Genomic DNA, 27,954 nt, shown 5'->3' with positions numbered 1-27,954 from the left:
GACGTGGAAAAGTGCAATGGTCGAAGAGGATTGTTCGCCTTTGGCAGAAATTGAAGCTGCATAGCGAGCGTGCTCTCTCGCACCAGCTCGTCATGCCGCAACTTCTCAACAGCAGACGAACTTGTTAGCTACAGGCTAAGACCGTTTCTCTTCTGAGCGGTATGGGCTTGTGTGCAGAGGCCCCTCTCAATGTATCCTCCAGGCTGTGCAACAATGGCAGCCATCTGTCCGGTGAGGCAGAGCCCGCTTCCATTTCGTTCGAGGGCTCCAAACTGGGCTACTCTTCTTCTCATCCTTCCTTGCATGACCCCTTACAGCAGCTCCTCGCCAAGCCCAAGCCTCTTGGAACACAGCCCTTTTTGGCTTCTGCCTCGATGCTTGTCGCTCCTTTGCACAATGCTCTTCTTAGTTTTTGCAAAGGAAGGCCCCCTTCAACTGAAGCCCAAGTGCCCAAATGGATACCAGCATTTGCAACAGAGCTAGTGCCCAAACGCCCACAATTGTTGGAAACAGAGCAGAGCAGAGAGAAGGGGCCAAGTGTCAATCTAGTACCCATGAGAACCATGGAAGGTCATCCGAAACTGGAAGTTGAGCATCCCTCTGTTAACCAGCTATGGGGACACCCCCTTGCCTTGTTGTCCTATGTTCCTCAGGATGCTGCTCTTTTTTTTGCTGGGGCCATCGCAGGGGCAGCGGGAAAAGTTATAACGGCTCCGCTTGATCGAATTAAAATTTCTATGCAGGTGTGTACAAGTTTTTTAGTTTGACCTGGCTGAAATGTATCCAAGCGGTGTCTTGAATAGGAAATTTGATAATGTAGGTTCATGGCTTAAGGGAAAGTCAAGAAGCTACGAGGAGGGGCATCAGCTTTTTGGAGGTGCTCAATTTAATGCCATTTTGCAACCTGTATATATAAGCCTGCATTACCAAATTTTGTGCTGTCATCATTTAGGGCACAATTGTTGGGCTTGGAAATCAAGTAATGGTTTGAAAGAGATTTCTTGATTAATATAGGTACCTAAATCTGGTTAGAAAACGAGTGTATAGCTCACCAAAGGGTAAGCAGGAGTGGTATCTGATGCCCTTCCAATCGGGAACATTAGTAGGATTCAAAAGCGCCTTCTCTTTGTCATGAAGAGAGAAGTATTCAAGGCTCTGGATTCCAGCCTCATATCTTGGATATGGCAGCATGCTTTTGTGCAAGCCCTATAACTAGAAGCAAATCGGTTTCCCCATTGACATTTCAATGGTAAGACGGTTTGAGAGGGGGTTTTTGTTGTTGTAGATTCGTGTTGGTTGAACTTTTGGAGCTTGAACTTAAATTTCGTTTTGCGTGTAACATGGCATATTGATAGAGGATGTGCCTATGTTTGTATAGAGATGCCTCTTAACACCTCATATCTCAGCTGGAGGTAGCCTCTCTGTAGATCATAATATCTGTCAAAGGATGGCCAAAACCGGGGGGGGGGGGGGGGGGGGGGGGGGGGGGGGGATCTAGTTTGGAGGCTTATAAAATGAGAGGAAGCCGAGAGGGCCACCTGTTGTACTTTTTCCGATCTCAACTTTGAAGAGGACACATTAATGGCAATCATTGGATGGAAGGTTGCGGTGGTAATTGGAAGAAAAATGATCAAGTGGTGTGATTAAGAGTTGTTCGGCTCAGGCACTGAAGCAAAATGGGGTGGGTTGAGGTAGGGAGGAGTTTGTTTTCAGGGAGTGGATCATGGGGGGGGGGGGGGGGGGAGCGTGAGTAGAAAAGATATACATAGTGCTATTTAGGAATTGAACGTTTGGAACTAGTAGCTAGCTACTGCTTACTGTGGACAGGATAGAGAGGGGGGGAGGTTAAATTCTTAGCTAGCTGAGTTTAAGATTCTCAATAGTGGGCATTCCCTTTGACTCGTTATTAGTGAAGTAAACTCCCCAACTTACAATGGCTGTGATCTTTCGATGCAATAGTTTTTTTTTTCCAAGAAAAAGATCCTTACTGCCCATAGAGCTACAACCACCTCTTCTAGAGAGGGCTACAACAATCATAAGGGGGGAGACTCTCCCAATGAAAAAACAACATATGTACAATGAGGCTAAATCAAGAGATGGGAGGAGGGAAAAGCCAGACAGGTGGACGGTAGTGCCATCTCATCACACTCGGGACCATGGTGAAGAAAGGCCCAGGTCGCCAAAGCCGAAGGAAAGCCTCTCTACGCTCTCACATGTGGACGGAGCTGCCCTGAAGTCTCTTGAACTCTCCTTTGAGAGTGTGGACCAGCTCTAGCCAAAGATCCCGATCAGTCTTTGCCTGTGGTACAGGGCGAGCCTCAAAGATGCGAAAACAGCGGTCCCGCCAAATGAACCAGAGTGTCAGGCCACATATGAGCTCCCAACACTCCTCTCTCTGATTGCACCACTCATGTGGAGTAAGCTCTGTAGGAGGCTGGGGTGTAGGTCGGCCCCCCTGCATCACTATCATCCTGCTGGTGGAGGACAGCTCAAACTGAAGCGCCGGGCCCGTGAGAGCGGACCAAGCAGTTGCCCCCCAAGTGTACTACCGTGCCGTGGAAAGAGCTGGCATTAGCCGAAGGACACGAAGCCAAACCTGCTGTGCCAAAGGACAATCCCAAAGACAATGGCGCTCACTCTCCACAGGATGGTCGCAAGTTGCACATGCTGCCGAGAGACCACTATGTACAAGCCAACTCCCAACTGCTGTAGCCCGATGTGCAACCAGCCCCACTGGAACAAAGTGACTCGCCGCGGCTGTTTGGAGTCCCACAACCTCGCCCAGAAAGCTGACAAGAACTCAGCTGTGAGACCCTCCTCCTGCCAATGAGGTGCTTCAGCAGGACGAGCTCTCTCCGTGCTGCAAGTATGTGACGTCCCAGACGAACAGTGTACTGAAAGAAAGGGACACCTGGGTGGTCGGCTGAAGAGAAAGGGTCCCTCCAAAACCACTCCCCAGGATTCCACTGCACTTGTGCCAGCGGACAACACTCCCAAGCCCACAGCCTCTAGTGGCCAGTCTCAAGAAATATTGGGTCAGGATCTATGACACAAGTCCTCCCACAGATGCCCACAACACGGATCCTCTGAAAACAGCACTCTGCCACCTGTGGGGCCTCTATTGAAACACGGTGTAAACGACCCACACCCTGTAGCTCAAAGAACAGCGAGGGGACAATCTCCGAGCAAGCCCAAACTGCGATGAGAACCTCCAGTCGTGTGAAGGCTCCCATCCATCTGGGCGTTGCTGACTCAAGAGGCGTGAGCCACTCAGCTGCTGGTACTGCCTCAGTGATGCCTTGACACATGCTCTACACCCCTCTCATGCCCTGAAGCTGGATGCTCTGAAGCTCCTCTGACAAGCCTGAAATTGTAGCCAGTCACCTAAAGTGCTTGTTGGACCCTTTGCCATGGGACCCCAAGAAACATGAGGCCTACTACCAACCAAGTGGCCTCTCTGAGTGCTAACCATGGGGTTCCAAACCAGGGGCTGTCTCAAGCACTCCTCTGTGCAAGTAGGCTGATGCTGCTCTAGGCCTCTCCGCAGCTGCTCCCAGGAACGGAGCAGACTCACAGCAAAACGGTCGTCCAGTCTCCTGCTCAGGCCAACACTGCGCATCTTTGAGAAAAATCTGGTTGAAGGTTGCCAGGTGTCTCCAGCCTAAGGTACTCTAGCACTAAGCCGTTGAAGCAAAAACTCCTTCCAGGGTTCCTCCCCTGGAAGTAGTTCTCTGACAACAAACTTCCCAAGAAGGACTCTACTCTGTTGTGATGGGTCTATGATCCCCAACCCTCCCTCAGAACAAGGAAGAGCGATGACCTGGTAGGCCACTTTGGCCTGGGCTATCTGGGTGTCACGTCCTGACCAAAGGAAGTTCCTGATCAGCCTCTCTACTTGGCTGATGGAGGAACTCGAAAAGATCCAACAAGGAGTGATGTACCACATAGTAGGCAAGAACACCTGGTTGGCCACTACAACTTTGGCTGCCAAAGACAGTCGTGCGGAGCTCCAATGTAACAACTTCCTCCTGATGGATAGGAGGGGAGCAATCTGCTGCTCCGGAGACAAGTCCAAGCCAACCTGACAGCCCAAGTATCGAACTGCAGTCCCTGGGGGAATCCATCTGAAACCCTCACCTGGCAGCCAATCAAGTGTAGGAGCACTACCAACTCCTGGCCCTCCAAGTACAAGGCTGAGTCGTCAGCAAACTCAGCATCCAGTAGCTCATCTCCCCGAATAGGGAGCACTAAGCCACGTAGACCAACTTGTTGTGAAACCAAAAACCTGCTCATCGCCTCATCATAGAACAGAAAGAGGAAGGGGGCAAGAGGGCAGCCCTGTCTGACGAACGTGTGAGCATGAAACGGTCGCCTCTACCACCTGACAAAAGTACTTGACTCATAGTTACATGGGACGGCGGGTCGGGGTTGGGAACGGGACGGCAAAAGTCAAGAAACGGGGATGGGGGTCAGAACGGCAAAAAAAGAAGAAGATTTTTTTGGCATTTTTTGACCTACACACATGCAACACACATAGAGCATCACTTTGACCACAAATTTACACTAATTAGACCAAATAACATGAGTGATATAGACGCAAATGTGCTTATAAAACATCCAGAAATGAGGACCAAAGGGTGGCTTTTATAGCCATTGGGGTGCTTCAATGTTCAAACATATGGCTATTGGAGAGGAACTAGCCACTAGAAATTATCAAATTTTCAAATTTTTAAAAAAGTCTCCTGCCGTCCCCTGCCGTCCCGGGGACATTTTGCCTGCGTTCCAGCCTGGCAGCCCTTTTGCCGTCCGTCCCCACCCGTCCCCGTCCCGGAATTGGGCGTCCCCCGTCCCTAGGGTCCGTCCCCTCCGTCCCCTGTAACTATGACCTGACTGTGTGCCTGTCTGTAGAGAGCTGACACCTCTGATCTAGGCATCTGAGAAGCCCATCCTGCGTAGAGTGCCCTCCAAAATGTCCCAATCAACTCTATCGTAGGCCTTCTCAAAATCGAGAAGAAGTATCACCAGATCCTCACCACGGAGCCGTGCGAGGGCAGACGCCTCCCAGAAAGTAAAGATGTTGTCAAGGATACTGCGCTCCTTGACAAAACCACACTAGTGTCCTATATATGATGCTCTCTAGAAGTGGCTGAATCCTCAAACTCAGAGCCTTGGCAAGAATTTTGTAGGTTGAGTTGAGGATGATGATGGGCCGCCACTATCGAATCTCATCCAAGGAGCCACCCTCCTTGGGAATAAGGTAGATCAAGCCCTCACTTTTGTTGTTAGGCATCTCTCTTGTGTGTAGGATGTACTGAAAAGCGCTGCAGAGATCTGAGCCAAGCACGTCCCGGTACTCTTAAGAAAAAGCTGGGAGGTCAGACCATCCTCACCTGGACAACTACCACGGGGAAGTGCTCTGAGGGCCGCATGGAGCTCCTTTAGCTGTAAAGATAGCTCAAGACTCTGGCGCATCTCCTCAGTCACAAGAAAAGGCATCTGTGACCACACCTGCTCTCTACATGCATCCTGACGCTCTGACTGAGGCTCTGCTTGATAGCAACTCACGGTAAAAGTCTGTGGCAGCAACACGCATGTCCTCTGGCTCTGAAGCAACTGACCCGTGAGGCCTCCTCAAGTGGCTGACCCTGGCATGCACCTGCCGGGGCCCCACTGTCTCAAAGAAAGCCCCTGTCACTCTGTCACCGACTTGGGTCCACTGAGATGCCTGTCGATGAAAAGCAAACTCTTGGCGTCTCTCCTCTATGTTGGCAAGCTCCTAGCGAGCTTGCTGTAATTGCTCCTCCAACCAAGGACTGTTTGGATGCTGCTCCTGCATCCTCTGTAGGGAAGCAACACCTCATGGGAGACGCTGCTGCTCCTCTCGCTGCAACCAAGCGGGCCGTAGACTCCGTGAGAAATAGGCGACTAAGCTGAGCATGTCCAGATGCCACTCTGTCAGCAAGAGAGTCCTGCAAGTCCAAGCCCTCTGTCCAAAGAGACACCACTCGCTCTCTAAGCGTAGAGTCCAGCAAGACCCTCTTAGGGATGCGAAGCATCATGCTCCCCCTCCTCTGTGTATTTGTCACTGTGAGGATCACTAGTGCATGGTCTGAAAAAGAAGTCCTAGGCAGAATGCAAAGTGACCCACCCAAGTCACAGAAGTGGTCACTAGTGTAGAAGCGATCTATCCGAGATAGATTCACTCCTCCCACTCTACTGTCCGGAATGAGAGAAGCCAGGCTGTCAGGTGGCCTCACAAAGCTAGAATGCTGCCACACATCTGAAACCCGCAGAGTCATACATAACCTCTCCCAAGCTGCCAACTCAACTCCATGCACAATAGTATGGCTACCTCCAATCCTGTCAGCGGGGTCCTCCAACATGTTGAAGTCTCCCCCAATGCACCATTCTCTACCTGTGGCAGAGACTCTACAATGTGAGCCCAAAACTCTACACGTGCGCTCGCCACATTGGGCGCGTAGATATTCAGGAAGCCCATGAGGTAACCCTGAACCTGCATAGTAATCCACTGAGCCCTGCCTGGCACAATAATCCCTCTGCCCACAATGGCCTGTTGCAAAGAGTTCGCATTAGTCATACATACCCCACCCTGGATGCCTCCTGGTCCAAATGCAACTGACCAAAACGTCTCATAGCGACCACGCAAAATCTGACCACATCTCCGAATGCGGCTCTCATAAAGATGATGCTCCTGAAGCATAAGAATGTCAATCTCACCACCCACAAGGCATCTCTGTAGCTCTTGACGCAGCCGACCCCTCTGACACTGAAACTGGGGCCCTCCTAATCCTGCACATTCCATGAGATGATCCCCATGGAGTTAGTGAGAGAAAACAGATGCTGCCGCAGCAGCCAACCTTGCTATCTTTGAGGCCGGTTTGGATGGGGAGTAATCCGTATCCAAACGACCTCTAGACAAGCGAGAAAGAAGTGACCGTCGTGCCCAAGCCCAAGCCAAGCGAGTAGCCCAAAGGGCTACATCCTCTGTCCAAGAATCCTCATGCACAAATACATAACAAGGAGGGCACTGAGTGTCAGCAAACAAATGCACCACAATGTGCCTTCAACCCGCTGCATCTGGAGGCGTCACGCTGAACCTGGCAAGAGGCCAAAGTGTCTGCACCAGATCTGTCACTGCTAAGTCCCGTGTGTGGTGTAAGAACTCAGTAGCTTGAATCTAGAGACAGTCAAGGACTGTGTGCAGGGTCCACTCTGTGAGATCCCTACCACACGGTGCAAAGGAGAAACCCTGTCACAAAGTGATGATGTGGCGGACAGCAAAAACCCTAATTTCTGCCAGAAACCCTAAACTTCCTGCAAACCCTAATTTTTGCCAAAAACCCTAATTTCCGGAAATCGCGGAGGCGGATTATTATTATTATTTTTTTTTGGAAAAATGATGAGCGACGCGAATTTTGCTTTTGCTTTTTTTTTTTAATAAAAAAAAGAGAAAAGACTCTCTAAGAGAGAGAGAGAACTGATGCTTTTGATTTTAAAAGCTTTTGGGGCTCTGCTTTTGGGCATCCCTTGTAACCTTTAAATTAGTGGTGAGGGCCTCACTTCTCAGAGCATCTGGACGCAGAGTCTGAGAGTGAAACCCTAACCGCTCTCTTGTACTTTGATGATTGATTAATACAAAAAGAAATACCGAAAGGGGCGCCAGTCTTTGGGGCCAATATCTCTAGGCACGGAACTCCGCCGGGCCAGTGCAAATCTATTGTGATCTGTGAATTGTTTTGAAGTGGTTATTTGGTGCTGTCGCGGTTGATTCTTGACTTGGAGTGTCCAAGTCTGTTACAGTGGTATCAGAGCACGGCCGATTTCTCTTCTACGGGAAATCCGATCCCCGAATTTTTTTTCCGCGGCACCTATGGCTTCAAGCAATGATCAGTCGACTCCCTCTGCATCTGGAGATGCGGGCTGGGATCACAACGAAGATTCAGGCAGAGAGTATGGCCCGCCTTGGCTTACTTAGGCGGAGCGGCGAGAGATAGAGCGTCGCCAGTTGATCGGCGATGCAACAAAGATGATGCTCAATTTTGCCAAGGACCCAAAAGATGGCAAAATATATGAACCAGACCTCTTTGGAAGAGGTACAGATGGAGTGGCAGAGAACCACAACACCACTCCCGAAACCCGCTCTCAAGAAACCTTCTGCCTCCAAGAAATATACGGAGAAGGAACTGGAGAACGTGGTTGATGCACGGATTGCTCAGCTTTTCGACGTGCAAAAGAAAGACAAAAAGCACGGCAAAAAGCAAAAGAAGGGCACTGACTTCCCGGGATATTTGGGTCGTCGGTCGACATTTGACAAGGCAAAGAAATTGAAGAAGCGCGTCAAGTTTGAAGACATACCCAGTTCTTCTTCTTCTTCTTCTGACAGTTCTTCTAGCTCCTCGGATTCGAGCGAAGAAGACAGAAAAGGTAAAAAGCGAAGCAAGAAGCAACGCTTTGGAAAGGGCAAGAGAAAGGCAAAGAAGGCTAAATCTCGCCCAGAGACTGACAGTTCTACTGAGGACTCGTCTATAGACAGCTCAGATTCCGATGACGGAAAGTTTTATGCGAACAAGAAGAATTTTTACAAAGCCAACCAGTATGACTTTCTCGAAGATAAAAGCAAGAAAGTCCGAGAGTTTAAGGAAGGTGGCCACTCGATCAAGTTTGATACTTTTCAGGATACTCAGATGCTTCGAAGGCTTTGTCTTTTATTCAGCAGTTTGACATCGCTTTCGCGGGAGGACGCTATTCAGAGCACTCCAAGATTCAAAGAGCTACCTCTTACCTTAAGGGGAATGCTCGTACTTGGTGGTCCACGCTTCTTTTAACAAGAGTGCGCCAATTAAATGGCTGAAATTTAAGAAGCTTTTTATTTCTTCTTGGTTGACTCAAGAGTTTGAGCGAGATATACGAGCTGCTTGGAACCATCTCCGGATGACCAAGAGCGATACAGTGCATTCTTATTGTGAAAGATTCTGGAGCTCTTTTCTACCCGCCTCTTCATTCAAGAAGATCTCATTCAGAGAACAGATTGAGCAGTTTACCTTGGGTCTACCTACAGAGATCCGAGATCACTGCTTGGAACAGAAGTCAGCTTCTATTCAGGAGTTGATGAGTCATGCGAAGCAGGGCTTTGCCATTCACTCTGGCAGTCTGACCTACCCCACAGATGAGGCCATGACACAACGAGCCGAACAGACTTCTGGGAATGAAAGTAGAATGAAAAAGAGCAACCCAGAGAAAAAAAAAAATGCACGACCTAAGCTTACTCATGAGGAGAGAGCTCGCTTCATCAGAAAGGGGAAGTGCTTTGGATGCGGGGAACATGGACATATTTCCGCAAAGTGCCTTGATAAGGCACAGAAAGAACAGAATGATAAAGACGACGACAAGTCTGAGAGTTCGAGAGCAGCTAAGGAATGTGGCAAAAAAGGCAGATAGAAAAGCAGAACTGGTACCACATGGCGTGGGACCTGCACCGAGTCTAATGAATGAAAGTACAAACTTTGCCGCTTTTGGGGCAAAGTGAAGGATCAGGAAGCTCTTTTGAAGGAGCCAAGGCCAACTTCTTTTCACTTGGAATTGGCGGCTCGATTTGGAACTACGCCCGACAGACTGACGCCACAGGCAGAGGTAGTTCGACTGGCACCCGGATGGGATGTTGCCATTACACCGAGCATTGGCAAACTTCGTTTGCAATGACAGGGGTGTTCAGGGCATGCGAGTGACGTTCTACTCGGGATCCCTTGGTACCACAAGAACTACGCCATGGTTGACTACCGGGCCGAGAAAGTGACTTTGATAAATGAAGGGCTTAGAGATTGTACTTGAAGAACTTCAGTTTTCTTACTCATTCTTTTGGGAGAACTGAACGATGGATAAAAGTTGAATATGTTTTGACCTGAAGAAAAGAACGCCAAGATTTTTTTCTCCACGCTCATGCCGATTGATTTTGAGAGGGCCTGAAGATCATACCATTGATCTGATATCTGGAAGCACGCCACCGAATCGGCCACCTTATCGTGTGAGCCGAGTACAGAATGAAAAGATTATGAACTCAGTGAAAGACCTCTTGGAAAAGGGTCTTGTCCAGCCTAGTACTTCACCGTATTGCTCTCCAATGTTGTTGGTTTTGAAGAAAGACGGATCTTGGAGAATGTGCATCGATTATAGCACTCTCAACGAAATCACCATCAAGAACAGATTTCCGATTCCTAGGATCGATGATATACTCGACAGGTTACAGGGATCCTCGTGCTTTAGCAGGATTGACTTGAAGAGTGGATATCATCAGATCAGGATAGCGCCAGGAGACGTCTACAAGACAGCTTTTCGGACGACTTTTGGGTTATTTGAGTTTTTGGTGATGCCTTTTGGCTTAACCAATGCTCCTGCGACATTTAACCGGATGATGGATAGGATTTTTCGAGAGTACAGGCTATTTATTGGCACTTTCTTTTACGACATCATTGTTTTCTCCAAGAATGAGGCAGAACACAGAGATCATCTGCTTCAAGTCTTTCAGGCATTACGAGATCACACATTAGTGATTAATGCTACGAAAAGTGAATTTTTCCTACCAGAGATACATTTTTGGGGACACATTGTGTCAACAGCAGGAGTGCAAATGAACCCGGCCAAGATAGAGACTATCCGTGATTGGCCCGATTTGAGGAATGTCCATGAAGCTAGAAGCTTCTTGGGACTGTGTTCGTACTACAGGCGGTTCATACGAAAGTTTGCAGAGGTTGCTTCCCCTTTGCATACCTTGACACAGAAAGGAGTACCTTTTTCGTGGGGACCCACAGAGGTGACTGCCTTCAGGACATTGAAAGAGAAATTGACTACGGGACCAGATTTGACTTTGCCGGACTTGCAGAAGTCATTTGAAGTATTTTGTTATGCTTGTGGTCGTAGTCTGGGTGCGGTCTTGATGCAAGAAGGCCATGTCATAGCTTACGAGAGCCGTTTGTTCTCTAGGCCGGAGATGACAGCACAGATCTATGGGAAAGAGCTTTTGGCGGTTATCCATGCTCTTACTCAGTGGCGGCATTTCCTACTCGGAGCGGATTTTACTGTCTTTACAGACCATCAAAGTTTGCGCTACTTCTTGTCACAGAAGCAGCTTTCGGAAAAGCAGATGCGGTGGGTGAACATCTTGTCACAGTTCCACTTCCAGATTGTCCATGTGCAGGGACAGAAGAATGTGGTGGCAGATGCTTTGTCTCGGAAACCGTTGGTTCTGGCTATTTCCGCGATACATCATAGGAGCTTCGAGGATATGGTCGATCAGTGTGCCATAGATACAGATTTTGCAGATATTTTCACACGGATACGGGATGGGGAGACAGTAGCTGGATACTCCCTTCGGGAAGGCTACTTGATGAAAAAGACTATGTTGTGCGTTACACAGCCGTTGAGGGAAAAGGTTATGACTGATTGCCATTGTCCACCTTTTACGGGTCACCGCGGCATTGCTACCACCATGAAGGGGGTACAGAGATACTTCTTTGGGCCGAGACTCAAAAAGGATGTGGAAGAGTTTGTGCGCAGTTGCTTGGTATGCCAGAAGGTCAAGTTTGACAGGCATAAGGCACAGGGATTGTTACAGCCTTTACCCACCCACCCCTGGGAAAGTATTGCAATGGATTTCATTTTTGATCTCCCGAGAGCACAGAATGATCCCGATTACATGGCACGTCTGAGACGATTGTCTTCGATAGAGACCCCAGATTTATGAGTTTGTTTTGGAAAGCAATTTGGGAGAACATTGGCACGCAGTTGCAGTTCTCGTCATCGTTCCACTTGCAGACTGACGGGCAATTTGAGATTGCCAATTCAGTGAATTGAAGTCTTATATCTCGGATCAGAAGACTCAATGGGAAAAGAACTTACCTTTGGTGGAATTTGCCTACAATAACACGATACACTCTTCGACGGGGAAGACGCCATGTGAGATTGTTGAAAGTGCTGCGAAGGTTCCATCCTTCCTGAGCACGAAAGATTAGATATTTGAAGCGGATGAATATTCGCGAGATTTGGATACGGCTTCTGCCAAGGTTCGCGAGACTTTACAGAAGTCTCAAGAACGACAGAAAAAGGCAGCGGATCGCCATCGTCGCGACTGGAAACTGAAGGAGGATGATTGGGTGCTCTTACTTTTGAGAAGGCACGCCTAAGAAAGAAAAAGGGAAAGGAGAGGCTTTTTCCAAAGCTTAGTATGTGATACTACGGACCTTTCCAGATTACTGACAAGATAAATGATGTCTCCTTCTGATTGAAACTGCCAGATACTTGGAGGATTCATAATGCATTGCATGTGAGTCTCTTGAAACCTGTTAAGGGTGATGTGCCTGATGATGGGGAGCTTGATGAGCAACCCAAAGTGGAAGAAAACGAGGAGATCCTTGTTCCTGAACAGATTTTGGCACATAATGATACGAAGAAAGGTAAAGTCCGAAGGCGGTTCTTGGTTAAGTTCAAGAACTTTCTTGCATTTGATGCGAAGTGGATGGAGGAGGAGGACCTAGCAGATACTCCTCAGATTGTGAAACTTTACCTCGATGTTTTGGTTTAGCATAGTCTACTCCAAACGGAACCCAGAAACTCAGCTTGGCCGAAGATCTGGTGCAGTGGGATGCACAAGAGGGGAGTCACTCCGCTCCTTTGTCAACAGATGCCTCGATTTTGATACTAAAGTCACTGATGTCTCTTTGAGCTTCAGGGATACTGAGAGCTGACAGTATTCTGCTGGATGACTTTATGAAATGGAATTCCTGATTATGATACTGATTTGTTCTTGACTTCTTGTGAGTGCAAGAACTGATAGCCGAAATGACTGCAGCATTTTGGTTTGATTGATCTCGAATAGACATGGTTGCAATAGGGGTTAGTCAATCGGACATCGATGAGGTCCCGATTGGACCTAGATGTGATTGCTAGCTACATTGCCGATAAATCATGGTCTAAGATCCGAATGAATGTTGAATGTCATGTGATGTCCTGTGATGTCTGGTGATGTCCTGTGATGTCGTGTGATGTGACTGTCGATTTTGTACATGTGCTAGATGTGTGTTCCTAGTACGTAGGTACTAACAATCAGTGTCTGCTAAGAAGGTTTATGGCTTTTGTCGGTTTTGCAGGCGTAATCGCGGTCGATTACAATGTTTTCAAGAGGGGGGTATGTCACAAAGTGATGATGTGGCGGACAGCAAAAACCCTAATTTCTGCCAGAAACCCTAAACTTCCTGCAAACCCTAATTTTTGCCAAAAACCCTAATTTTTGCCAAAAACCCTAATTTCCGGAAATCGCGGAGGCGGATTATTATTATTATTTTTTTTTTTTTTGGGAAAATGATGAGCGACGTGAATTTTGCTTTTGCTTTTTTTTATAAAAAAAAGAGAAAAGACTCTCTAAGAGAGAGAGAGAACTGATGCTTTTGATTTTAAAAGCTTTTGGGGCTCTGCTTTTGGGCATCCCTTGTAACTTTTAAATTAGTGGTGAGGGCCTCACTTCTCAGAGCATCTAGACGCAGAGTCTGAGAGTGAAACCCTAACCGCTCTCTTGTACTTTGATGATTGATTAATACAAAAAGAAATACCGAAAGGGGCGCCAGTCTTTGGGGCCAATATCTCTAGGCACGGAACTCCGCCGGGCCAGTGCAAATCTATTGTGATCTGTGAATTGTTTTGAAGTGGTTATTTGGTGCTGTCGCGGTTGATTCTTGACTTGGAGTGTCCAAGTCTGTTACAAACCCACCGCTGTGTCCAGATCCTCAATGCCTCTAGCTGCAAGAAAGAGGACGTGGACTCGAAAGATAGCCTCCTCCAGGTCAGGAGAAGAGTCACCCAGAAACCGAGTGAAGCTGTAGTCGAAGAAGTCTGAGCGTCTGTGAATGTCAAAGCTAGTCAAACCTCTCGGGACTGCTGCAAAGGGAGAAGTCTGCACCAAAAAAGGCGGTCTCAGGTGGGGCTGTCCCTCTCGAGCCACACGGCTCGTAACAAAAGCACTACCAAGAAAACGCCTCGCGGCAGAAACGTGTCCTGTACCTTGATCTGAGGAGGGGTCGGGAGATGAGGCTGTGGGCCCCATCGGGGAGAGAGGAGGGGCGGGAGGCGAAGGTGGAAGTGGGGTGGGGTGGAGGGGAGAAGGCGGGGGAGGCGGAGCGGGAGCGTCTGAGGGGAGGAGGCGGCGGCGGTGGAGGAACTGAAGTGGACAGGGTCTCCTCAGGCGGGTCCTCTTAAGGGGGTCAAAACAGTTCCCAGTCGGAACCTAGTGTTGCTGAGTTGCAGAAGGTCGGCCACCAAGGGGAGCAGTGGGGCGAGCTCGCCGCTGTCGACAGTGGCCAGACCCTGCTGCCAACCGTGAGCTGTTTGATCACTGGTCTCTGTCGGGGTACCAGCATGTGCGTCTTGTGTATCTGGTTGCTTGGCATGCTCAACCTTGAGAGGCTGCGCATGCGCTGTGGGTCGAGGTCTCCTACGAGGACAAGCCTTTGATTAGTGCCTGCAAATGAAACACTGGTTCGGGAGATCCGAATACTCCACACTCTGTCTGATCCATCCCCCGCTCACCCGAGGCAGCAGTACCACCTTGGGAGGGAGTGTGTCACGAACAAGAACCCTGACAGTAGGTAAACCTACGGCCTTGGCCACAACTGAAGCTGCAGTGTGCGGATGGTTCGGGAGATCCGAATACTCCACACTCTGTCTGATCCATCCCCCGCTCACCGAGGCAGCAATACCACCTTGGGAGGGAGTGTGTCACGAACAAGAACCCTGACAGTAGGTAAACCTACGGCCTTGGCCACAATTGAAGCTACAGTGTGCTGAGACTCCAGAACTCTCCCGAACATGGAACCAATCCTGGGGAGGAGACGGAGGTACTCTCGCCTCAAGCTTGGGAAACAGACCGAAATCAGCAAGTCTGCCTCCTCCTCGAGCATATCTGTAGTAGGGTCAAAACCATGGTGCCAACGTCAGAAGTAAGCTCGAGTTGCTCGGATGCCAAGTGGGCTCATCGAAATCACCTTGGCTGTCATATCTGCAGGCTCGGACTCTACCTGGTAGTACCCTCTCCCGAGGATCTGGACATCGGTGATCTTGCCCACATCGGAGAGAAGACGGGCTTGTAGTAAATCCCGAACCTCGCCCCGACTGGGCCGAGTGCCAATGATCTTACAGATAACCGAAGTGGCTTGCAAGCACTCCACTTCGGCCATCAAGCTCGCTTGCTCTTTTGGCGAAAGAGCAAGTTGAAGGGTCGGCTCCGCGGTGCCGGGCGAGGGGGCTTCAGTGGAGTCCCTCTGAGGTGGAGCAGAAGTCGCCATTCTGTGTGTGCTGCTGAGTCGAGAAAGACGAAGGTGACGCGAAACTCCCAGAAGGTTGAAAAGACAGACTCCTGCGAGCTAACAAGTGGGATGGGGGGGCGAATGCAAGCAAGAACGCGAGGCAGGGGTGGGCGGACTGAGGCGCGAGGGGTTGGGGTGGGCGCGCTGTGAATTGGCTACGCGCTGGGCTGGCAGCGGGCAGAGCAGGCAGCAGGTTGTGCAGGGCAGGACAACGCGAGGGAGGATGGGGGGGGAGAGAGCGATGGCGAGAGAGAGGGTGTGCAGGTGCGTGCGCAGGGGAGGGGGCGAGGGCAGCAACAGCTTCGACGCAATAGGTTATTTTGAAACATCAAGGATTTTGTAAGTATTTTGATTTCAATTGCCATCCTAAATTACCATATTTGTATACCATTTGGAAATTCCACAAAAATCCTATCAAACCCAGATTTATAGCGACATCTTGTAAGACCTCTCTAACAGAGGTTTCCAAATGGCTCAGGTATTGTTGCAAAGCCCTTTTGCCTAGCGTAATTGAATGTTGGAAAAATCTTGTAAAGGAATCAGGTGTACCTATTGACTCAAGTTGAATTTTAAATGATTTAGTAGGTGTAATTTGTGTTATAACGTTTTTGAACTCTTCAAGAAGCATTATGAGAAATCATCTCCTTTATGTCTCCAAACTTTTGACTTAACAACGCTATATATGAAGCTAATTTGGAGGACCTTAAATTCGGAGTCAAGTCTCTTATCTCAAAAGTTTTTGCTTACAAGTTTAGTCTTGAACTTTGAATTTTTATGGTGAAGAAGTAAGAATGTAGATATAGACAAAGGGAGAAAGAGATTTGTGAAGATTGTAGATGACATCGACATCATATCTTGGCTGAATTTCTTTTGGATAATCTATACATATTCATCGGTCACTCTTTTCAAGCAAGCAATTGGTATCCCTATGTGCACCAATTGTGCTGTTTTTCTTGCCAATTTCTATCTTTTTATATACGAGTTTGATTTTATGGAGCGTCTTGTCCTTGCTAACTCTTGCCCAATATTTTGCTCAAGTTATGCAATGTAAGATGCTTTGTAGATGATCTTTTTGTTCATGACATTCCTTCTTTTCAAGATTTTATGTTTTTGGATTCAAATTCTGTAGATGGAGGAATTCATTCTAAGGAGTTTGTGACTTTATTGTGCCACAAATAGTGTTTGTTGTGCCTTTTTAGACCTTAAGGTATTTCAAACTCCCCTAGATTTTGAAGTAGATATTTGTGATAGAAGCCTTGAACCGGAATTTGCCAATCTAAATATTATCCATATACCTCACATTTCTTCAAATATCTCTCTTTTTGCTAAATGTGGTGTTATTTGTTCTCAATTATTTGGATTTTCTTGTCTTTGTTCTAGTAAATCTGCTTGTTGTTTTGTCGTGCCATCTTATTTCTTTAGTTGTCGAGAAAGGATACTCATTAAGAAGAATCATGAAAAACATTCATTCATTTTTCCATCGTAGTAAGATTATTTTCAAAGTTTCTGCCTTTGGAATGTTGAAGATAACCAGTAGTAAATGCAATAAAAGTGGGGAGCTTAAAAGCCGACTTATTGTTTGACTTAGTAACACACTAATTTGTTGTTTAGATCGTTAGTGCTTTTAGTATTTTTGCCCTTACATGACAAATGCTAGCCTTTATTATGGCTGAGTATGCCCATCACCTCCAGAGGGTGATCGAAACTCAGTTTGCTGGTTTTATAGAGTACGTTTAATGTGTGAATGAGCTCAATGCAAGCTTGCACCTACTCTTGGGCATTGATGACGTGAGTAGGGATGTTATACATGTTGTCGAGGCTATGCACGATAAAGGTGATAATCTTATTCTTCCTATTTGGACAAGCGGAAGTTGAGGTTGCATATTGCCAAGTTTTGAATTTTATACTTCTTTGATTATGTTTTGCCTCTTCTGGGTAGGTTCGTTGTAGTGTTCATTTCTAGTATTTAGCTTACATTAGGATTTAAGAATTTGTTCCTTAAAAGTTGTTGTGTGGAGTCTGATTTCTAAGATTAAGTCTTTGAGATGTCTTATCCTTGTTAGTTTAAAGTTGAGTATTTGTTTCAAGTTTTAGTCAAGTAAGCTTCTTTAATTTATTTTTCTTATGCCTTTTGTAGAAGCATTTTCAAGTCAGTATTGGTTTGTTTCATTTAGTTTTGGTTGGTAGCAAATAAAAGGATTTAATTTTTCCTTTTTCTTGTATCCCTTGCTTTTGTATTTTTGTAAGTTCAAACTAATCGGACCTTATGAAGGTATATAACCTTTGACTGCTTTAGATGATGCGAATCGATTGGTGAACCTGTGTGCAGGTAACGACTAATGTTGTCCGCCCCATCTTGACTAACATTAACTCCATACACTTATCATATGTTTGCCCCATGTTGACTAACACTAACTCCATACACTTATCATATCCCTTACAGAAGTGGCAGCGAGAGATGGACAGGTATGGCTGAAAACAGCTCCAACAGGGGCAAAACCTCTCACCTCCGACAATGGACAGCCACAAGCTCCGGATTTAGATCCCCTAAGAGCAGCATGTACACAATGAACAGCCTCAACCTCACTCTAACAGAGGGAAGAGGGTTCGCCTAGGGTAGGAGAGGGCAGATGAAATGGGCCTAGGGTAGGAGAGGCCAGATGAAATGGCGGCCTGCAGAGAGATAGGTGGATATGGGGAATCTGAAAATCTGCTAGGGAGAGAAAATGGTGGAGAGAAATTGAGAGACTGAGAGAGAGACCCCAAAATGCTGGGCCCTGGCTAACTCAGTTGATCAGTAACATGTGCTCAATGTGAGTCCAAATTGGAAGAGAAACAATGAAGTCTGTACAATCCATTCACCACTGTGCAGTGTCTTCCATGCTGGAAACTTTAGCTCGAATTGACACCATATGCGCCAATCTCTGTCCATAAATATGTTACATGATATAGTTTTGAGCTACGAAGATATGGGCTATCCATTCCCCCCCTTTTACGTCCTATTGTTGACTGAAATCTGATTGGTTGCTCTTACAAGGCCCTTTTGAGGCTCATATTTTTCCTAATGGTGTATCCTATTGGGCATGGGTGCTTATGAGTGCATGTCCACACAAAAGTTTAGTAATCAAGTTATCTTATGCGTATAGTTACTGTCAATGAAGTGCTTGGGGAGGAGCTCCTAGGGTCTGAAGCAACGATGATAATTTTTTTCTTCCTTGTATGTTTGTTGTGAGAATGTTCAAGGTTTTGAGATCTCTTGTCGTGTCCCTTTTCAGGCTACTATGAAAATTGGTAAAGAAGAAGGTATACAAGGATATTGGAGGGGTTATTTTCCACAGGTAGTTCTTCTTCTCAGCATGTACTGGAGATACATCAATCATAATCATGTTCTTATATTTCCATATACTTCTGTAGGTGATTCGGGTTGTTCCATACAGTGCTGTTCAGCTTGTGACGTATGAAGCATACAAGGTATTGCTTCGATTCTGGTGCAAGATGTTTGTGCAGATTTGATCCGTCTTAAGCTTTGCTTTATAGCCAGGTAGCATGCCTTACAGTTACAACTGTCAGTTTTCTGGCCAGATTCCTAGGGTTACTCAATATTTTTTGTTGACTCGATCTTTTGAGCGGAGTGTCCATGAAAGTACAATTGATTAATACTTGGTCTTACGAAATTTTTTGGTGGTTGTGAATACTATACCACCTTCTGTCTTTTGCATTCCTTGTAAGCTCTATCCAAAACCCTTCGTGTATAATCATGTATGAAGCTGACAGTTATGGTGCGTTTTCCTACCAGAAACTTTTCAAGGGGGAGGATAAAGCTTTGGCAGTTCCTGGTCGGCTAGCAGCGGGGGCATGTGCGGGAATGACTTCTACTTTGGTGCTTACGTTTTGAATGTCACTTGCTCAAATGCACTTTTTTTGCTAGTATAAGTTTTCTTAGTCTGTTTGGCAGTCTATATGGTTAATGATGAGTGTACCTTTGTTTAAAGCGATTTTTCGTTAACATCTTTCTGCTTGGTTGTGGACAGATGACCTATCCCCTCGATGTCCTCCGTTTACGGCTTGCTGTGGATCCCAGCTGCAAGTCAATGCTTCAGGCAAATTTTCCCATCTGTTTAATTGTAGTTTCACAGAATTTCGTCACAGGCTTTTATTACTTGATCATCCAGTAGTGTTTTGATTTTGATCTTTGAAGGTAAGGGTCTGCTTATTTGTAACTGGTGTGCTGCAGGTAGCATCAACCATGCTTCGGGAAGAAGGATTTGCCTCATTTTACAAGGGTCTGGGCCCATCCTTGATTGGAATTGCTCCCTATGTTGCTTTAAACTTCTGTGCATTTGACTTGTAAGTATCGGGGAACTTTCTGTTCAATCTCAGGATGTATTGCTGTTTATACCTTTTCTAGATTGCTTCAGTTTTGTGAGCTTACCAGGATAAAGAAGGCGCTGCCAGAAGAGGTGCGGAAAACTCCAGCAGCATCATTTGTAACGGCCTTTTTGTCAGCAAGCTTAGCCACGTCAATGTGCTATCCTCTTGATACCGTCAGGAGGCAATTGCAGATGAAAGACACCCCTTTTCTCACAATAGGAGATGCTCTTCCAGGTAACTCTCTCTCTCTCTCTCTCTCTCTCTCTCTCGGATGGCCTTGAAAGATACTCATGTTCAGGCAGCTTCACTTACTTCCCGCATAGACATGGCATCCTATACATGCCATAGATGATTTAGTGTGATTAGCACCCTTTTATCATCGCATGTATCAACAAAAGAAAGACTATCAAACATATGTACAAATGACTCAATTAAACCTATATACTTTTGTCATTTTTGTATGTGATAGAAGTGAGCATTGTACCTTTAACATTTGTCATGCAATGTACATTTCTATTGTACTGAATCCGTTGTACATGAGAAGTGCTAGCTCCAGGATCACCCCCCCTTTTGAGCATGCATCAAAACCTTTGACCTTCGCTCCACTAAAGTGATCTGAGTTGGGGAATACGTGGGTTGTAAACCAAAGGCTTCAAGGTAAAGCGACAATACATTTGGTGACTCTACCAATTCACTTTCTTCCATCCACTTTGCATCCATAGGTGGATAGTTTTTGAACTTCACCAAATAACGTCTTGCAATTTTTCCCTTAACTTTTCTTTCTTTATGTGCCAAAATCTGCTCAGGTACGAAGATCTCGTCAAGTTCCTCAACTTTATGTTGATCTTCATTTGGGATATGTTCTGGCACATCACCCACAAAAGGTCTTAGAAGACTCACATGAATCGCATTATGAATCTTCCAACAACTGTCTGGAAATTTCAGCATGTATGCAACATCGCTGATCTTATCAATTACTTGAAAAGGCCCATAACAACGCATACTGAGCCTTGGAAACAACCTTTCCTTGCTGGAATACCATGCTTATGGAGTGCAGTTATGAGGACCTATCTTGGATCATAACAGTAGATTAGGGAACCCGTATAATGGATGGAGATCCATGGAGAGACCACCTGTATCCATGATCTCCAGGCTGATCTGGGTGAAAGCCTCAGTGCACTTGAGATTATCAGAGCTAAGATGAGTGCACCACTGATTGTAGTGGAGGCTCTTGCTAGATTAGTGTCTTTCATTCATAGCACATGGGAACTACTACACGACAGATATGCACGACTAGCGCTTGAGTCATCACGACAATTGGCAGTGAGGGTGATACTTCATGTTGGTTTGCACAGATATCATCTTGGTTTGAGCTACGTGGATTCAGTATGGACAGGCTGCCCCCTTTTCAGTACTCCCTGGATGCACCATCCCTCACCCTCACACCTTTAGAGACTAGCAGGATTATCAGATATGATCTCACTCAGCTTGATTTTTGAGGACTTAGCTGTTTGCGTCACATGAGTTCGGGACGAAGATGGGGCTTTTTATCAAGACCATCTTCTCCGCATGATAGGCGATAAGTTTATCTCACGCCCCAGGTAAATGGACACCCACGTATCTCATGGCATTAGATGTGATATTGGTCAGCTACGCACCTCATCTCACGACTTTGGGATAGAAACTGGCTGAATAGAGATATTCCCCCAGAGGAGAGATAATGCCAAGTTTGCCAGAGAAAACCAGAGATAGAGGAGCATTATATCTGCCAATGCATAGCATACTATGAGATCTGCGGGCGTTTTCATTGCTTATTCAGAGAGGGCTCTGACCCCTTATCCCGCATCATGGATCACTATGATCAAAGGTGTCTAGGTCTCTTTTTGTTGGAGATTTGTAGACTCAGAGAGTCTACCCTTAGGAGCAAAGGACCGACACAGAGAGTATCTATATAGAGGCAGATCACTACTTTTTACAATGGGACTACTCGGGATGGCGGCCCTGAGGTTACCGAGTCACATCCTCATTGGGGTCCTTCTTGATCGAGCCATCCAGCTTGGCCGCTCACAACGTCCGAGATCTTCACATCGTAGACGAGGTTTATATTGGAGGCTACGGAGCATCATTGAGCGACATCAAGCACGCCCCCCCGAGAGCTGATCATGGAGGACATTGAGGCCATATTTGAGACCTGTGAGAGAGTTCATGAGATGATCACCATTGTCTACTTTCTTGATTGTGCACCTCATTAGCCCTTATTTGATTGTACCCCTCCCCATATTATGTGAGCTGATGTATTATGTGATTAGGATGTTGATGATGATGAGGATTTAGGTTAGGTCTGCATACCTACGCACTCTAGGTTCCCTCATTTATTTTATCTTTTTGTTCTCCAGACAGTGTACTAGAGTCACACATGGATGTAACCTTTTGGTCTCATAGGTCATTTGGTCTTTTGAAGATGTTAACATTTAGTTTCATCTGTGTGTGTGTGTGTGTGTGTGTAATTGTGTTCTAAGTTTGGTCTTTTGAAGACGTTAACATTTAATTTAATCTATGTGTGTGTGTGTGTGTGTGTGTGTATGTGTGGGGTTGTGTTCTAAGTTTTGGTTTAAGTATCGAGAATAACAGCATCTGTTACAGGCATAGTAGCAAGAGATGGACTTCTCGGCCTCTATAGAGGATTTGTGCCAAATACTCTCAAATTACTTCCTACAAGCAGGTCCCTCTCTCTCTCTCTCTCATGCACGAGCACACTCACTCTCTCAACCTTGATTTGAATGTTGTCAGGCTTTTTATGGCTTCCTAAGGAATAGTTGAATGGTTATTAGTTAATGCTTAGTATGCTCTTCTTCTTGCTTTTCTTCTTATGAAAGTATTATCTTCTTCATAGTCACATGGACTAGAGTCTAGTCCTTTCTTCAAAACAGTATTCCTTCTCTGAAACTAATTTTTAAAGAAACTACTTCTTTGTCCTCTTGAAAATAATTCATATTTGTCGGTCTGTAAAGGTCCTCTCTAGAATTCTCACTCAGTTTTCCATGGGTTAGGTGACACGTTTGAGAGTCTAGCTTGTGAACTCAGGTTCCGACCCATTCTTGTTTTCATTTTGTGCAAGTCATGTGTCTCTCGTGCAACATATAACAGCTGATGATGGATATGCAGCATACGATTGACAACGTTTGATGCTGCAAAGAGATTGTTAAGTGCAAGCAAGCAAGAGTTTCAAAGTTTGCTAAGCGCACGGAGGGAGCAGTTGGCCAAATCCCAGCTTTAGTTCGTAAGGGGCAATGCTGCATTCAAAATGGGTCCTAATTTCACCTTAAGGTGGGGCATCCTCTCTCAGTATGATATGCAGTAAATACCATGCTCACCCTCATCATAGCTGGTTACTCTGACCAGGAAATCTTCATAGATAGATTAACAGTCAAGTGATTTGACAGAAAGTATCACCCCGTGAGACATGGCCCCTTTGAATTTTCTAATTCAGAAGCAATACTTAGACTGGGAGTTTTGCAGAAGTGCCCAGTGGATTCAACCCTGCATAAAGACTTTAAAGCTAGGAAACCGCTTGTCGCCTTTTTGGTAAAGCAAGCTCAATCAATTGATTTTTTCTGCCAATTGTGCAGACAAAGAGGACATGGTGGATGTACCCTTTTTAAAATCTACCCCAATGAGAGAGGTATTTCTTGTTCCATTTGAAATGGATTTCTGTGCATATTCTTGTCCTCTCACTGTCACAGGTTGGTTATTGGATTCAAAATGTTAAGTAAACAACAGTGATAAACATGACTGAAATACATCAGCAAGCATGCGATGCTTCAATTCCATTTAGTACCTTCCACCCACCCACACACTTTTTTTGTAAATCTTTTTTGATTAATTTACAAGTGGGAAACTTCAGAGTGAGGAAGAGATCAGACACAAAGGGAAGCACACAGAAGTGTTTTGTAATGTGAAGGCTCTAAAAGCAAACATAGGAGAGATGTAGGATATCCGAGGATATGTCCCCAAGATCTAAGGCAAAATGCAAGGATTGCCTAAGTGAAATCTTGAACGGGGGAAGAGAGATCCACATCATGCTGATGAAACATGCAAAAATTGCATTGGCACCACAAAGACAAGAATCTGACCCATGTGAAGAAGACCGCAAATTGCTGAAAACACAAACACACACACACACACACACACACACACACACACACGAGAGAGAGAGAGAGAGAGAGAGAGAGAGAGAGAGAGAGAGAGAGAGAGAGACTCTTCAGTACCCGTAGACCATTTACTAAATCTGTAATGATCTGATATATAATCCTTCTTTACCTTCAATATCTGTTCGTCTATTGCTATCTCTTCTTCCTCTACAAGAATCTAGTTCCGATCATCTGCCATGGTGCATGTCTAAGATCCATCACACTGCCTTGTTTTAAGCACGTTTTGCCTGCATAAGTGGCCTTTTGTGAACAATTGGGGCCATTGGATTAAGCTTGTTGAATAGAGCCACATGGCAAAGGCAATCTACTGGCCTTCGTGTTTCATTTGTTTTTTGGAGCTTTTGGAGATAAGAAAATGATGGTTTCAAGTGGATATCTTTAAAATATCATTGTATGTTGGTTAATGTTAAATCTTGAAATTGAAAAAACCCGAGACCATTTACGCTCATCTCTCTCTCTCTCTCTCTCTCTCTCTCTCTCTCTCTCTCTCTCTCCATTGTCACTATTCACCTTGTTGATCTACCATAAGACTCAATGACACAAATTAAAACACAAGGGGCTAGACAAAGTTTATGCTATACCAAGCTTCATTTGCATGATATGAATTTCGTGCAATTAGGTAATTAGGGTGCATAAGAGACTTAGTGGTTCATGATGTAAAGAGAAAAACATTACTTGCTTTATTGTGCACCCATACTTACTTTATCGAAAAAGAAAGTGCAAAGGACTCATTACATAGGAGTTGGGTAGGCATCTATGACTAACACATACCATGACTAGGCTTGTAAATGGCAAAACTTGCCCCAACATCTATAGGGATGCACATTTGGGCTTTAGTACATGGCATAAGGGATTTTTCTCATTTACATGGTTCATCATGGGCACTCACTCATAAAGACATGCTTAAGTGAGAATTTGCATAGCGATCGGACCTAGGCCATAGCCGATCCTAAACAGCCATCCCCTATCGCTCTCGACTATGACTAATGGAAGCACTTTTGACAATCCCATGTATTGATACAATCCACACAGAACACAATCTTCCCTTCAAACAAGGCAACAACTAACTCAAGGGTTATCCTAAAAGAGACTCATAGACAAGGTGAAGGTGGTGCTTTTTACATTACATCACTATCATACTCGGTAATTGAGACATAGGCCATTGCTCATCCCCAACATGCATGAAATGGTATATATGTGGTATAGCTAGGTTGTACAAATTATAATGCTTAGAGAAGAGAAAGTGTTGTTGATCGAGCGCTCAACACTCCTAAACACTCCTTGTGGTCCTCAACCTTCCTTTTGTCTTGTTGCTACAATGACAATGTGAAGAGACCTTTTCATAACATAATGTTATTATGCCCATAGTTCACTTTCCATAGTAACCTCTATCTGATCTTTCTAATTAAGTACAAACTACAAGCTAGAATCCCAAGGATATTCATATTAAAAAGAGCTCTTATAGGTATTCCTACCAAAACTCAAAACAATTGAAGGCTTGACAAAATTGGATATGCACTTTTATAGATAAGACCCTAAAATGAGTTAAAGTTTTATGACCATCCAAAGAAAAATTTTAATCACCCATTGAAGTAAAAGATTTAACTTTCCTACCCAGTAGCTAATTCCACTGTAAGGTCAGTATCAGGATGTTCAAGCAAAATGAGATTTCTAGGTAGGAGAGATGAAAGAATGTGCACTCCCATAATCAATCAATAAGATAAAATGCTTACCTTGATACTCTATTGGGGTTTAAATTACCAAAAAAAAAACACACACATACACACAAAGCATAACCACAAAACTTTGGTTGTATAAGAATATATACCTTTATTATGTGCAATTAAATCAAGAATCAAGAGAATTTAGAACCTCTGTTAGCCTGCTGGCCCCTTCATGTATGCTGTCCCGGACTAGAGGGATAATAGGTGGCTTTTGTTTATATTGAGGCAAGGATCGGAGAATGCTTGAAATGGTATCTAGGTAGGGTCCCTTGAGCATGTCCACTAAAATTGAAACATCATGCTTGGCATACAACACAAATGCTTCTCTAGTTTTGAAAGAATCTTCATCCCCGATGTTGCGATGATAGGAATGTAAGGCAGATGCAAGCCACGCGGAGTACCTTGAAATGAGTTGTAGTGCTAGAGTGAGAGCCTTGGGGAGAAGGTAAGGCATAACCAGCACATCCTTTTGCCAACATTTCAGCAGGCATCTGTCAAGAGCCTTGCTTGTGGCGAGCTTCAATCCTGGCGCCTTCAATGCTTCCCCACTTGACCGCTCTTGATTTATTGCAATACTTGTTGGAACCCCATCTTCTCGAGGTATGGCCTCCTCTAGCTCACCGGCAATCTGTTGACATCTTAGGGTGAAGTACACTCCTAGACGAGCATTCCATTGACCCATGAAATCTATGTATGTAGGTCGAGATCGAAAGTGTGTCACGAACCATTCAGAAGGGCAAAATTGGGCCTCCATGAAATCTACAAGCTCCATAATTGCTTTGTAATTGGCAAGAAAGATGGAGGGCCTTCCCAAGGACAAAGAGAGAGGCTTTCTCTTCTTGATTTGACGCTGTAGCGCCTGCAGTATGCAAGTACCAAGGAAGTCAAATGAAGCAACTCCAAGTTCTGTATCATAATCCACATTTGAGGAAACATTAAGTTCAAGTAGGAATCTGCAGGTACCAGCAGTAATAAGCTTCTGAATATGCTCCAACTCATCAATGAGGAGAGGATCTGTGCTTTGTGCATCAGAGAAAATGCAATCCATGATGGGGGCCACCACAAGCAGGCCAACGAAGTCATGTGCGCCTGCGATGTTGTCAAGGGCGGCATATGCATAAAGACATCGGAGAGTAGCAAACTTGTTCTGTTGTTGTAAACTTCGCCGAAAACACAAGTCGATGGCCGTGTCTATGGATTTCTGAGCAATCAGAATTCTAGGCTCCAAATTCACTAGAAGTGCTGGGTGCCCTCGTTGAGAAGGAAAGTCCTCATGCAGGGAAGCTATGGATCGGTGGAGGATTTTCAATTTCTGAGCAACCCGCAGAAGAAGCAGGCTTTGAGAGTCCAGATCATCAGGATGGACTTGCGTATAATCGAGCAAGAGCAACTTCTCTACTTGAGATATCAAGGCAGAGATGTGAAGAAAAAGCTCTAGTAGTTTTCGAGCATGGACAGTTTGTGCATGCAACCGTATGGAAGACTCGATTTTGGAGATGGTGGTGTTGAGGATATCTTTAGCAGAAGAGATCATACTGCTAAGCCTATCGATGGAAGCACGAGCACGATGGAGGTAATAGTCGTGGGCGCCATCGCCGAGCATTGATAGGTGCAATTGATGTACCTCCTTGTTGAGGCTTACAAGATGCAGAGAATGGTTGTTGACATGATCAGCTAGTTGTGCGTCGAGGTGATGAAGGTGATGATGTAGCAGTGATTGCAGAGAGTGCACCATTGAAAGAGGCTTACTCTCCAAGTCCTCATGGGTGGCTGCCATCGTTGGCGATAACGTATCGCATAACCAGGAGAGGAGCGTACAATGGTAGGCCTACATGTAAAAGCGCTTTTCCCATGCCTCGCCATATAAATTTGTTGTGCTATTTAGGTACTAGGGGGTACCCAATTGCAGAAAATTAAAAAATTGATTATTAGTGGAAGGTGGGAAAAATAAAATATTAGTGGAAGGGTACTAAGTAGAGTTAGTTTTAGAAATTAATCTGCATCGTGGTAGCGTAGTGCCACTCTGTGTGGGGTAGGGGGGCATGCGTCTCTCTCTCCTTGCATCATCTGGGGCTTCTGGAAGAAGCTTGCGTGGCGGCGATTGCTTCTCTCTCTCTCTCTCTCTCTCTCTCTCTCTCTCTCTCTCTCTCTCTCTCTCTCTCTCTCTCTCTCGCGGTGGGAGGCCATGGCGCGCCGCATGTCTCTCTGTCTCTCTCTCACCTCGCCCTCTCTGTCAGTGAGGCACACGTGTCAGATTTTGGAGCTGCTGTCTATCTCTCC

The 27,954-nt window shown here is 45.7% G+C and overlaps 2 protein-coding genes across 3 annotated transcripts; one reads left to right on the top strand and one right to left on the bottom strand.

Moving 5' to 3' along the window:
- LOC147445397 (putative envelope ADP,ATP carrier protein, chloroplastic) lies at positions 1-23,436 on the top strand. 2 transcript variants are annotated; one of them, XM_086524905.1, is made up of 11 exons: positions 1-743; positions 821-877; positions 18,644-18,706; positions 18,783-18,839; positions 19,165-19,248; positions 19,400-19,468; positions 19,603-19,715; positions 19,804-19,973; positions 22,383-22,461; positions 22,790-22,823; positions 22,905-23,436. In XM_086524905.1, exons 1-10 carry the CDS (start codon positions 162-164, stop codon positions 22,791-22,793), a joined length of 1,278 nt encoding a protein of 425 aa, XP_086381031.1. In that variant the 5' UTR covers positions 1-161; the 3' UTR covers positions 22,794-22,823; positions 22,905-23,436. The 2 variants fall into 2 exon arrangements, with proteins under 2 accessions (XP_086381031.1, XP_086381030.1); XM_086524904.1 differs by lacking the exon at positions 22,790-22,823 and having other exon boundaries at positions 2-743.
- A 2,819-nt stretch (positions 23,437-26,255) lies between these two features.
- On the bottom strand, positions 26,256-27,473 carry LOC147445396 (conserved oligomeric Golgi complex subunit 2-like). The gene is made up of 2 exons (XM_086526021.1): positions 26,638-27,473; positions 26,256-26,533 (listed from the first exon to the last, which is right to left on the bottom strand). Exons 1-2 carry the CDS (start codon positions 27,449-27,451, stop codon positions 26,403-26,405), a joined length of 945 nt encoding a protein of 314 aa, XP_086382147.1. The 5' UTR covers positions 27,452-27,473; the 3' UTR covers positions 26,256-26,402.
- Between the last annotated feature and the right edge of the window lie 481 nt (positions 27,474-27,954).

This window comes from Adiantum capillus-veneris, chromosome 12 (genome assembly GCF_014529385.1).
Source record: "Adiantum capillus-veneris isolate H3 chromosome 12, ASM1452938v2, whole genome shotgun sequence".
Lineage (NCBI taxonomy): Eukaryota > Viridiplantae > Streptophyta > Polypodiopsida > Polypodiales > Pteridaceae > Adiantum > Adiantum capillus-veneris.
Note: the sequence above shows the minus strand (reverse complement) of the source record. Positions and strands in the feature narration are given on the sequence as shown.

What these genes read in the sequence shown, in the direction of transcription:
- LOC147445396 (XM_086526021.1), bottom strand. Translation starts at nt 27,451, where the DNA reads ATGGCAGCCACCCATGAGGACTTGGAGAGTAAGCCTCTTTCAATGGTG. An exon ending in TCAGAAGCTTATTACTGCTG is followed by an intron (nt 26,534 to 26,637) that starts GTACCTGCAGAT and finishes TGCATACTGCAG; the next exon opens with GCGCTACAGCGTCAAATCAA.
- LOC147445397 (XM_086524904.1), top strand. Translation starts at nt 162, where the DNA reads ATGGGCTTGTGTGCAGAGGCCCCTCTCAATGTATCCTCCAGGCTGTGC. An exon ending in CGGGAATGACTTCTACTTTG is followed by an intron (nt 19,249 to 19,399) that starts GTGCTTACGTTT and finishes GGTTGTGGACAG; the next exon opens with ATGACCTATCCCCTCGATGT. An exon ending in GCTGCAAGTCAATGCTTCAG is followed by an intron (nt 19,469 to 19,602) that starts GCAAATTTTCCC and finishes GGTGTGCTGCAG; the next exon opens with GTAGCATCAACCATGCTTCG.